Below are 12,198 nucleotides of genomic sequence, written 5' to 3'. Positions count from 1 at the left end.
ACATTTATCATTTATAAAACGCGTTGGCTTGCAATACATTTAATTCATTTGTTAAGGCTTATGCCCTGCGTTTTAACAATAACGAGTACATTGACGTCGTTCCATCTTAAATTTTTTTGATGCTTTTATTTATAATCGATTAATAGGAATAAATAATTAAAGTTTTATTCAAAATTCAACGTTGTCCTAAAGCTAATAATAAAATACACGCACTTTCGATAAGTCTATAATATATCATAATAAAATTCGCATATTTAAAAAAAATTGATACATCCCCTTCTTCCTCTGTAACATTCTGATAAAGTTTGCTATTTATATATGATTGCGAGTTAATCTATATGTAACTAAACTCAAAATGTCCCCTTTACCTTTATTACCTTAAATTTTAACAACTTAAGATGCAATTAATTTAAATGGATTACTAAGCTATGAGAAAATATTTCATACAAAAATTAAAAGGTTTTAAAAGAGAAAAAGTTGCTAATCTTTCATTTTAACTAAGATCATTTGAAAGTCAATCTAGTTTTTTTAAATGAAACTATACCCTAATTTTTTTATATATAAATTGATTCTTCGCAATATTTGGCATAAAAGTTATAAGGATAAGATGGCCAAAAAGAGAATAGTTTACAAGATATTTCGTACTTTTAACATAATTTTACATAAACTATAAAATATCTCATAAATTTTTCGATGATCTTATCTCAATACTTTTATGCCAAAATAATGAGAAGAATCAATTATTGGTCTAAAGTAAACACAATTGTTTTTAAGAAGAAAATACCTATGTAACTGCTAGTTGCAAATTATACATATACTTTTACATTGTATATATATAAAAATGAAACGACGTCTCAGTATCGATTGTCACAGATGAGCATTTCTACATACATTAAAATATCGCGTATCTTTCTCGCTTCTCCATATCTTCGCATATCTTTTTCTTTTTTTTTCGATTTACAAGCGTCGAATAGCAAAATCAAAAGCGACGAACAATAACGTGTTTTTCGACCCCGTCGATCCTTCCGATGTAACTGTATGCAATTTGATTTAAACCTTTTCTTAGATTATAATGAAAGCCTCTCTTAGCCACTATTTATTTATCACATCGAGCATTTATCATTTAATCCTATATATGCGCTATATTAAATATTATTATCGACATTGCAAAGCGTCGTTTTGTATCGTGTGTAAGCTCAGGCAACAATTTCACATTAAATTTTATTTAAAGCGCGATTGAACTAATTGAGTGTGATTCGATCAAATAAATTTCTCGTTTCTCACTTGATACGCGCGATTGATTAGTCAACGATTTGATCGTTTTTACATGACACGTCCGCATAAGATCCTATAGAAGCGAAAATCTAATTAAAAGGATGAAATGTATATAGATATATATCTCTCCTTTTATATAATTTACACTTTACATTCTACTTCTCATCGTAAAAAGCGCATTTCTAATAGACTACACATGGAAAAAATAATTTTCCTTCTATATAACAATATATATCTATCTGTAGAAAATAATTTTTATATCTTTCATATATATAACAATCTATTTTCTAGCAAATCGGGGGCCAACAGGGTCGAATTACAAAACCTGTTAATTTATCTTTGTTATATTATCTCGTAATAAAAGTCGCGTACCTGAGAGATCTTTTCGTCTAATGATCGATGTTGTCTTGTAAATATTAATAAGGATGGGATTAGTTCAATATAACAATTATATTCGAATTTTAGATCGAGTATCTGCAAGATTCGAAATAATACTCTTGCAAGTACTTTCTATCGAATCTTTTATATAAGTGATACTCAAACTCTAAGATAAAAAAATTTTATTTTATATAATATTTACTCTCTATCCTACCCACACGTTCATCTATCCTCAATTTCTTACAAGTACTCATAAAAGATTCGAATATACTTGATCCAGATTCGAAAGTATTGCTCTTGTCTTTCGAGGTAGGTTTTATTGTAGGAGAGAGTTCGAACCTCTATCTCGTCCAGGTTCGAGTATGTTTAAAAATATATATATTTTTTTTTCGAAATAATCATAGTTCGAAATCATGAAAAACATATTCGAACCTATTTGCGAGATACTTAATCCCATCGCTAGTAAATATGTATAATCTCTCATCGTACGCGGAGAACAATTTGTATATCTTACACAGGTGTTGTATATCTTATTTAGGGCTCTAAAAATCGATGCAACAACATTCGAAGCGACTACAATGTCTGTCAATCGAGTCGATTTAAAAATTGTTCACTTTCTGTTTGTCCTTTATCGTTTTATATATTTGGGAAGAATTGAGAAATGAAAGAGAATTGATCTCTTCTTTCGTATTGTATACTTATCATTGATTAAACGCAATTATATTCAGCTAGCCGTCTCTATATAGTATAATATATGTTAATGATTATCACTCTGGCAGACGTGCGTTCCTTTTCTTTTGAACGAAGAAATCTTCATTGTGACATAAAATTCTCGCTTTCAAAACGAGTATATTATATCATTCTCAAATATTATTTAGATTTACATAATCGATAATAATTAAAGACCTCATTACGTTCAATTTTTGTCCTAGATTTTTTGTTCGTTTAGTTCGATTTCCAATCTACTCCGTCAAAATTCTATTAAAATCGGTAAATAGTTTTATTAAGTGAGAATAAAATACTCTAAATTAAATCACAAAAAAATCTATATTCATATCTGACATTTAGTGCTTTTAAATAAGATGTGAATACAGACCTATAAGCCGTTTTTGTCTTGCTTCTAATTTTCATTTTGAATGCCTAGTATATGAAATTGATATCCTATATATCTTATTTTTTTCTTCCATCAACAATGTTCTCTCGTTTTTTTAATTTTATTCAAGTCTCACTCACAAGAGAATCTCGCAAATCTGAAAATGTTGATGTTGATGAAACTTTACATGTAAGGGGGATAAATAGATGAATTTAGACATTTTTAGTAAATAATTTCTAAATTGATTTATCTCCCCTATATATGTGTGTACAATTTTATCAAAAACAGAATTTTAGGATTTACGGTTCCCTTGTCAAACTCTATTCACCTGTCCTAGAATGAACATTTAAAAAAATTCTTTTGAGCAGACTAGAAAATAGAATCGTGAAAATGATACATTGTGATTGCAATCTCGCTCTCTTTTGACCTTAATTCGACTTTAAACTTTCCAGACGAATTCCTGAACAATAACGCACACCATTTTCTCGTCGCTCGATAGGAACGTTTTTGTTTAATACTAAAGACACTAAAAAATTCAACGTCTATCCTCGTGCAAAAACCATTGATCTCCAGTATAACAGGACGGAAAAGTATGTGCAAAGTATTACATTTCCTTGCTATAGGCGCAAAATTCGTCTCGCTTAGGCTTCTCAAACTATATCACTTCACATACAATTATTATATCTTACAATACGAGTTCCTTAAATAAGTGTTCCATCCCTCCAAACCGACATATACAAAATAAGCGTGTAGAGTTTTTGGTGTTCTTTTCGATAACTTTTTTTGTTTTTGTTTTCATCTCCTGCACGTGTGATCCATGCAACGAATAATCAGCGCAAACGAACTTAAAATCTCAAAACAAGAGTTATGCAGTCATTTCTGTTTTCTCCAAATCGGAAATACGTAGTGATACTAAAGTTGAGCTTCCGTTATTTATTACGGACAGTGACGCAACTATTTAAAATATAACCCCGCTAAAAATACACGAATAGTCATAATAAAAATTATAATTTAAATTTAATTTTAATAATTTATTAAAATTTAAGATATATTTGCATATTTTAAAACTAAAATTTGTATATTTTTTTATTTTATCGGTTTATACGAATTAAATTAATCAAATCAAATCAATGATATTATTTAAATAAATTTTTAATTAGATACACAAGTATAATAATAGATAATAAATCTCAAGAGATTCTTGCGTTTGCTCAAAAGGCAAGATAATTGCATAAGATATTTTTATCATATAAGAAATAAAAGCTTCTTCTCATATATATATAAATGGTATTTACTATACTATTTTTATTTATAATATTCAATATTATAAACTCTAAATTTATTATTTTAATTCAAACCGAATTTTGATTGTATAATCGCTTTTCTAGAGATATCTCTTCATTTGTCCAAGTTTGTTTGGACGTGTTTATCTTTTCTCAACTATTGTTTTGCCTCTGCGTGACAATATTTTCTTATTCATGCGCGGAGCAGGTAAACGAATTAAAATAGTTACGCCACTGTCGATAATCACAGATCATCGCAGATTGTATCTCTGCTTGATCTAATCGTATTTATACGTACTATCAGCTATCAAGACGAAGCTCGATGTACTTTTTGATTATCACTGCTTTTGCAAGCGGTAGTTGAGGGCAGTAAAACCTGATGACCGATATTTTTGTAGAGAACCGCTTCATTAGACAACGACCGATTCGTTGCAACAAAATGAGAATAAATTATCATGACCATCTTCATCAGCAGGTCGACTAATTCACAAAGGCTCTCCGGACTTTCACCTTCGAACGACCTTGGACTCGGTTCGCGACAGAGATATCGGTCATCGTGTTTCGCGTGTCCGGAAGTCTTTGACTCGCGGCGGCACGCGATAAGTCTTCAGCCACTCTTATCAGCGTCCGGCCCATCGCGTGCAGATACAGAGAAGGCATTTCGCACGGCCGTGGTAGTATTATTGGCCCGAACTGACGGACATGGTGTCGCTTGCGGTAGACGCGGTGTCCGACAACGGCGGAAGCGGCGCCGTCGCCGCCGTCGACCTCAACAGCTCGTTACCTCCTCCCCGAGGTACCATCTTAGGCACCGCTTGCGGCGACATCATGACGGCGTTCATGTTCTCAGGCAACGGAGGTAGCACGTTGTTCTGAAACTGACCGCACGCGTTGGCGACCGGCTCGTAATTGGCCACCACGATGATCTTGCCGCTCCTGCTGTGAGCCTTCCCGACTCCGAAGTAACGGCTGCTCGCCCATATTAGCTGGGTGAAGTGGCCTGGAAAGTATAGTGACGCTTTTGTTAATCAGTCTCCGTAAGAGAGACGATTCATAAGCGCGCATTTTTATTTTAATTAATTTCCTGGATTCAGAACGCTGCGCTTTTTATTAGGGACAGGATCAAGTTCAATATATGTGCTTATAAAAATCCGAATCCAATCCAATAGTCAAGTTCCATTTTCTAGAATTCGAAGAATACTCAGAAGAAATATTTCACACTGTACGTTTGCGAAATAATCGAATCTAGAGTAGTTATTATACATATTTATTTTTTGATTTATTTTATAGTATATTTTGTAATTATTTTATATAATTACAAACTCTCTATATGATTATTTCGAAAAAAAAATCAAATACTTGTAAAATTGTAGGAAAAGACTTTCATGCGCTCTAAACTCTCCGGAACGTTTGCTATCTTTCTACCTGCATTCACGTTGACGTGGAGAACATCTGGTTCCTTGAGAAAGTCATACTGCCTCACGGCCGAGTACCAGTAGGACGCGACCTCCTGTCCTGTGACATCGCCGGGAACGCCGCTCCCAGGGCGACAATAAAGATTGTGACCCACGTTGCGATCGTTTTTGTAGTAGAACGTATTCGTGTGCGCCAGATGATTCGCCCACGACTGAGCGTACTCGCACAACTGCAATGACATGTACATGCGATGATACGGTTCAAGAAAAGAATATAAAATTTATTATATATACAGGATTGAGTCTTTTTAATCTTAACAGGCAAATATATTTTGAAAATATGCAATTTTACAAAAAGATTTTTCAAATAAAAGTTGTATAGTCTAGAGGGGATATACAATGGTGACCTTAGTTTGACTTTTATTTGAAATAAGATTAAAAAGACTCAGCCTATATTAATTTATATATATATTTGTTGAATCGTGTAATCATGACAGTATCGTTTCAAACTCGACACATGTTACAAATGATGTTTTCCCTCGTTCTCCTTATTCCTTTTTTTTACCTGCGGTGACATCGTTAACGGGGGTGCGTTATGTCGTTGTCGATAGACGTTGTGCCAACAAAGGCATTCGGTGATAAATTCGCTGTCGCGCCAGTCGGTCTCCAGGTCGCTCCTGTCGTGCGTGATACTCATCGGCCGGTTGCTGAGTATCTGCAAGAAAATTCGTAAGATATAAGATATCTCTGCGAGAGGCCATACGATATAAAACTGATCTACGCGATGATACGCTACACGCGACGATATCGCATATTTTATTCATTCTTTTGTATATCTCGCGTGTTTAAGAGAAGTTGTAGGACTGAGAAAAGAAATAGAATATCTTTTAACATCGTGCGAAATTTTTGTTTAAACAAATAGATAATTATAAATGCTTTATACCTATTTTTATTGATCGTTAAATTAATTCATAAATTAATTTATCAATTTTTTCATTTCCTTTTATTTTTCTCTAAAATCTAATTTTCTTTTCCTCATAATATATTATAAAGATTTGATAAATCTTGATTTCTGAATTTTTCAATTTATAAATTCCAGATTCAAGAATCAAACAGTTTGAAGAAAATTTATGAGGATTTATCAAGTCCTCATAATGTATTATAATATATATTTATCAAATCCTTATAATAATATATACGGATTATAGAGATTATAGAATAACATATTATGAGGATATATTGTAGAATTATAGAACAATTTTGATATCTGAATCCTTCAATTTATAAATCAAAACTTTAAAAGTTAAACAATCTTAAACAATTACATAGAGCGGAAAATTAATTTTATAAGAACATTACATTAATTTTATAAGAACATCTCATATCTTCTCAAATCCCTACACGAAGAGAGTTTTTCCAAGTACAGTTTTTAGCGACAGGATAACATATGTACATGTATAGGAACCGAGATATCAGTTGCGCCGTTCCTGAATTCTAAAGTATCGACCCAAGTACTTTTGCGCGCGTGCTCCTTCGCACTTTTGATTTCGTATTCCATTTCGAAAACAGTCGCATCACGTCGAACGAACCAAGGACACAACGGAAATTATATTCCGCGAACTTACAGAGATATATCCGATGTAGCGTGTCCGTGCAGTTATTTAATGTTTCACCTAAGTTTATAGTCAGATGTGACCTCTTACAGCTGTTGTTATTACCAATTTTATTTCGCAATTTGTTTTAATGATTTATTAGATTTTTAACAAAATGTGACCTAATTAAAGATTATATTGACAACAAAATATGATAATTTTTACAATATATCCATTGCATTTATATGTTGAATAGATAGAATATATCTATGTTTTGAAAATGTCTATATCGAAAAAGATTCAATTTATTTTAAACTTAATATAAAAACTTACTTATAAAATATTTTAAAAAATGATTTTAAATATATATATAATGTATATATACTAAAAAAAAAAGAAAAATATATATACCTACTAAATATATATAAAAATATAAATATTCATATACATATATTAGAAAAAAATAAATTTTGATTTATAACTTTTATTTATATTAAATAGATTTGTCTGGCGAAATTATTTTGCATTAATTTAGTTTTATAAAATAATATATTTTCAAATTTTCACGATTTTTGAACCGCCTACCTTCTTTAGAAGTTTCGGCCGATTGTCTAGCTGTTGAGTTTGTTCATAATTTAATGAGGACGAAGTAGGTGTAACAGGGTGATCGGTGATTCGGTCTGCTTTATACAATTTGCTTTGTTCTACTCTCTTCCTGAGATTCTCTAACGCCGTCGCCTCCTCGCGCTTCCTGGAGGGCGGCCAGTTTTCGCTCGAGGTGTGGATCATGCTGATTCCGGCACATGGTGAATCCTGAGAAGCGTATATATTCATTAATTAAGAGATCTTTATTATAAATCTATCATAATATTTAATTTTATTTTCTATTGTGCTATTTGTAATATTTTGATTCTTTTTTGTATCTTAATATATCCGGGATACATTGCTTCGAATATATAGTTTTAAATCTTTTCCCCGAGATCTCTTTTGCTCTCCAAAAATAACAAAGAGATTGTAATTTTAAAGAAATTTACATTTATAATTTTTTTATAATTTATAAAGAAAATTATTAAAAATAAAAATAATATATTAAAATAATATATTAAATAAATTAAATATATTCATAATTTAAAATTGAAAAAAAATTTTTTTTAGAAATACAATTGGGTTTTTCGTCAAGTTTCCGAATTGCGTAATATTAAACAATCAATAGTAAAGAATACTTGTGAATTAATTGCGACAAAATAAATTTGCTTAAATTAACGTACGTAAAATCACATTATGTTTTGAAAAATCACATACTGTTATTAATAATAAAACATTAATAAAATAAAAAAATATAATAAAATAAAAATATCATTAAACTAGAGAGCATCTATGTAATCTTATGTAATACATAATATCTCTTGTAATAATTTTAATTAATAATTGTGTTTATAAAAAATATGACAAACAAACGCGTAGATATTAAATTTTAATTTTTATATTGCGAATTTTTAAATTAAAAATCTTCGAATTTCTACTTTTCCAAAGCAAAAATCTTTTGATCTCAAGATTAGCGACTCTTTAGCTCTCTAATTAGTGTCGTGCGAATTTTAAAATCCTATACTAAAGTATGTATCCGCGTATATAGATCTATATAATAAGCGCCTCTCGGATGACAATCGGGATCCTGATGAAGATGCAGCATCGAATCTTCGCAGCGCGATGACCGTCAAGGACCGACCTTGAGGTGATTGCTGTTGGAAAAATTGAAGTCCACATGCGCGGCCTGGCTGAGCAATCGTCGACTTGCAGGGCATCGGTTGCGATTGATCATCTCCTTCTGCATCGCGTACTCGATGAAATAGCTCTCGTACTCGGCGTTGTCGTGTTGCGGCAGGAGCTCCGTCATTTCTTCCGCAGTGCCGTACGCGCGGTTCACCTCGCGCAGCTCCATCGCTGGACTCTGGAGCAGGAGGCACCCTCGCACCTTCTTCGGGGCCGCGATCCGCGCCCGGGCTAGACCGAGCGTATACTGACGATATCCAGCATATCCAGCGGCCTACGATATCGTACAATGCGGATGTCGCGCGTTTGCGCGCCAAGCCTGCGCGTAACGCGACTATCTCTCTTCGTGAACGACAGAAATCAAACGAAGTAGAACTCAATGAGTAAAAAAATAATTGACATTATACATATATACATGAATGTGTTATGGCACTTGACGATGTAAATCTGTTCAATTGATGATTAATTTTCCACAGTATTTTCCATAATACAAAATTCTCAGATATAGTTTAAAAAAAAAATACAGGAACAAGATTATCAGTTATTGTATAGGTTTTTTTACACTGAATATATATATATATATATATATATATATATATATATATATATAGATTGTTGAATCTAATGTAAAAATAAAAAATTAGTATATATATATATATATATATATACAATTTTTATAAAAAAATTGAAATATTTGTAAATTTTAATATCTATTATTAATTTCCTCATTTTTAATTTTTCAATTTTAATATAGAATTTTAAACTCCCCTATTTCAACCTACAAAAACTCTTAAATTTAAATAAATATATATATATATATATATATATGAAGAAATTTTATTGTAATTAAAATTAAGTATTATATTAGGATTTTTAGCCCAACAAAAAAAATTTATGTTTATTTAAATTCAAGGATTTTTTAGATGACTAAATACGAGTTATTTTTAAATTCAATATTAAAATTTTGACAAATTAAAAATGACGAAATTAATATAGATATTCAAATTTATAAATATTTAGTATTTTCACAAAACTTTATGTATATACATTTTAATTTTATTTTGACGTTTTTTAGATTCAACAATCTAAAAAATTCTTAAGTTTGAATAAATATGATTGAAAACTATATTTAGTAGATTCTCAATGATTCACAACTATTTTGCAATAGATCTTATTTTTAATTATAAATAATCTTATTAAGCGACCATACAACAAAATCCTTTCAAAGACTGAAAGTCCTCGCAATACCCTTAATTTTGTGTGCAATTGCAATAAAATTTCTCCAATATATCACATATTATAGCATAAAATATTGCAATAAAATTTCTCCAATATATCACATATTATCACATACAATATGACAAAATATATTAAAACAGCTCTTTCTTGCAACTTATTAAATTGGAAATTTGTCAAAATACCTTTATTAAACTGTGTAATTCTAGAGTCTGCATAAAGTGAAATAAAATATAGTTAAAAAAAAGAATTAGAAAAATAAAATATGAAACTATCTCAAAAGAGACAAATATTGATAAAGAAACTACAAATCTCTATTGTCAATCATAATCACTGGGAAGTTGTCTAATTTTTAGACACGATGGTGTACAAAAAGAAATATTGACTACAGTAATTTTCTAGACACAGTTCTGAAAGAATTAAAAATAGAATATTATTATAAAAAGAGCTGTTTTATATATACACATATATGAAATCTAAAATATCCACAAAATCTGGTATAAATTAGATATCAAAATAGAAGCTCACGTATTTATAGTTTGTCATCGTTTATTATACAGAAGTACATTAATCTTGGCTAGCATCCACATTTTCAGTTTGAAGATTCTTAAACGTTGCGACAGGTATATATGTGACGAGAGTATAGAGCTTGTTTGCAGAATCCTCGTCATCATTTCTTCTCCTGCTTAATCTTACACGAACTCTGAAGGGAACATTTCTGAAAGACAAAAAAATGATATGAAGAGAGAATTACAGAATCACTTTGTGTATTCATTACTTTATCTTTGTATTCTTTATCTTTTCTATCAATAAAGAATCAATTTTATAACAAAATTGCATATAAATAAAAAATCACATTAAAAAATTCAACAATTTCTTTCATAATATTAAGTAATGGTTAATATCTGCTAATTAAAGCAAGAAATTATAATCATATGAGACTTCTTTTCAATACACATCAACTTGTACTTTTACTATAAATTAATGTATTTCAAATAACCATAATAAATTATATAAATAACTATAATAAAACTATAGTAAATAACTATACTAGAGTAACTTATAATCAAATGGCTTAAGCATGTAAATGTGAAATTCAATTAAAATTTTATCGAAAGCTTACCTGATGCCCTTGGACCAGAGCTGCTTGTTAAGACGTGTGTCTATTCTGACATCAGGTGTTCCCATTTGCTTTTCCGCAAACTTCCTGATCTCCTTGATGGCTCGTGGAGCACGTTTCTTGAATCCAACGCCATGAAGACGCTTGTGAAGATTCACTGTATATTCACGAGTCACCACCTCATTGATGGCACTTTTTCCCTTCTTTTCAGAAGACTTTGCCATCTTTTACCTAGTTATAAAATTATAAATTGCATAGATGAAAAAAAAATATATAATAGATTAGATATAAATATCTAAGAAATGAATATTGTGAAAAAAAAGAAAAAAAACAATTCTTAACGAAACAAAATGAAAGATAACAGCTATTTCGTGCGATAAAACAAATTATTAAATCCTAATTAACAGCAACAAATAAAATCATAACGTTCAACAACAAACGCATCCATCACGTGCTAAACGTCAATCAATGATGAAAAAAAATTAATATGACAAATTACTTCAATATTGGTTGGCAAGAAAAAGATTTACTGGATAATATTTTGTAGAATTTAAGTGTTTGTGAAAAATATATCGTAGGATGTTGAGGGATTATAATCTGACAAAATTCATCGTTACCTCTTTTGCATACAGCCTGACGAGAAAGAACAGTAGGGGAAACCTCCTCTGGGAAAATACAGTCCCTAGCGGATATCTTCTAGGGACTTTATGGGAAAAGAGCAAGGTTCTTAAATACACAGGTTGCCTCAATGGCGATCTTTTCGGCGGGGGTGTCTCGCGGCAAGAGGGGATATTGTGACGTCACTGTTGGTATATCTATCTCTTTTCAATGGAAATGAGAAAAGAGATAGATATACCAACAGTGACGCGCAACCATAGAATATATAATATATAATATTGGAGCGCGTGTCGATGGCCGGTATTCATAGGCCGGTATTCATAGTCGGTTCTTATATTTAAGACTGTCTCAAGTACAATCTTAAGATGTGATTAACCAATCACAGAGCCGTATTTGCATCTTAAGGGGATCCTAGTCG

At 31.0% G+C, this 12,198-nt stretch overlaps 2 protein-coding genes across 3 annotated transcripts; both read right to left on the bottom strand.

The window, feature by feature from the left end:
- Nucleotides 1-917: 917 nt before the first annotated feature.
- On the bottom strand, nt 918-9,327 carry LOC145936572 (uncharacterized). 2 transcript variants are annotated; one of them, XM_083038853.1, is made up of 5 exons: nt 8,763-9,327; nt 7,622-7,849; nt 6,010-6,159; nt 5,455-5,674; nt 918-5,029 (listed from the first exon to the last, which is right to left on the bottom strand). In XM_083038853.1, exons 1-5 carry the CDS (start codon nt 8,973-8,975, stop codon nt 4,710-4,712), a joined length of 1,131 nt encoding a protein of 376 aa, XP_082894979.1. In that variant the 5' UTR covers nt 8,976-9,327; the 3' UTR covers nt 918-4,709. The 2 variants fall into 2 exon arrangements, with proteins under 2 accessions (XP_082894979.1, XP_082894980.1); XM_083038854.1 differs by having other exon boundaries at nt 8,687-8,933.
- Nucleotides 9,328-10,573: 1,246 nt separating this feature from the next.
- Rpl31 (ribosomal protein L31) lies at nt 10,574-11,879 on the bottom strand. Its single transcript, XM_083039250.1, has 3 exons — nt 11,780-11,879; nt 11,166-11,393; nt 10,574-10,760 (listed from the first exon to the last, which is right to left on the bottom strand). Exons 2-3 carry the CDS (start codon nt 11,384-11,386, stop codon nt 10,610-10,612), a joined length of 372 nt encoding a protein of 123 aa, XP_082895376.1. The 5' UTR covers nt 11,387-11,393; nt 11,780-11,879; the 3' UTR covers nt 10,574-10,609.
- Between the last annotated feature and the right edge of the window lie 319 nt (nt 11,880-12,198).

Source organism: Prenolepis imparis, unplaced genomic scaffold, assembly GCF_030444845.1.
Source record: "Prenolepis imparis isolate NDT839.2.m4 unplaced genomic scaffold, iyPreImpa1.0 SCAF_5, whole genome shotgun sequence".
Classification (NCBI taxonomy): Eukaryota; Metazoa; Arthropoda; class Insecta; order Hymenoptera; family Formicidae; genus Prenolepis; species Prenolepis imparis.
This window is presented reverse-complemented; position numbering and strand designations above follow the sequence as displayed.

Coding starts and splice junctions, on each gene's coding strand:
- LOC145936572 (XM_083038853.1), bottom strand. CDS start 8,975: ATGGAGCTGCGCGAGGTGAACCGCGCGTACGGCACTGCGGAAGAAATG. Junction 7,850..8,762: donor CCAACAGCAATCACCTCAAG/GTCGGTCCTTGA, acceptor TACGCTTCTCAG/GATTCACCATGTGCCGGAAT. Junction 5,675..6,009: donor CGTTAACGATGTCACCGCAG/GTAAAAAAAAGG, acceptor ATGTCATTGCAG/TTGTGCGAGTACGCTCAGTC.
- Rpl31 (XM_083039250.1), bottom strand. CDS start 11,386: ATGGCAAAGTCTTCTGAAAAGAAGGGAAAAAGTGCCATCAATGAGGTG. Junction 10,761..11,165: donor CTCTGGTCCAAGGGCATCAG/GTAAGCTTTCGA, acceptor TTTGTCTTTCAG/AAATGTTCCCTTCAGAGTTC.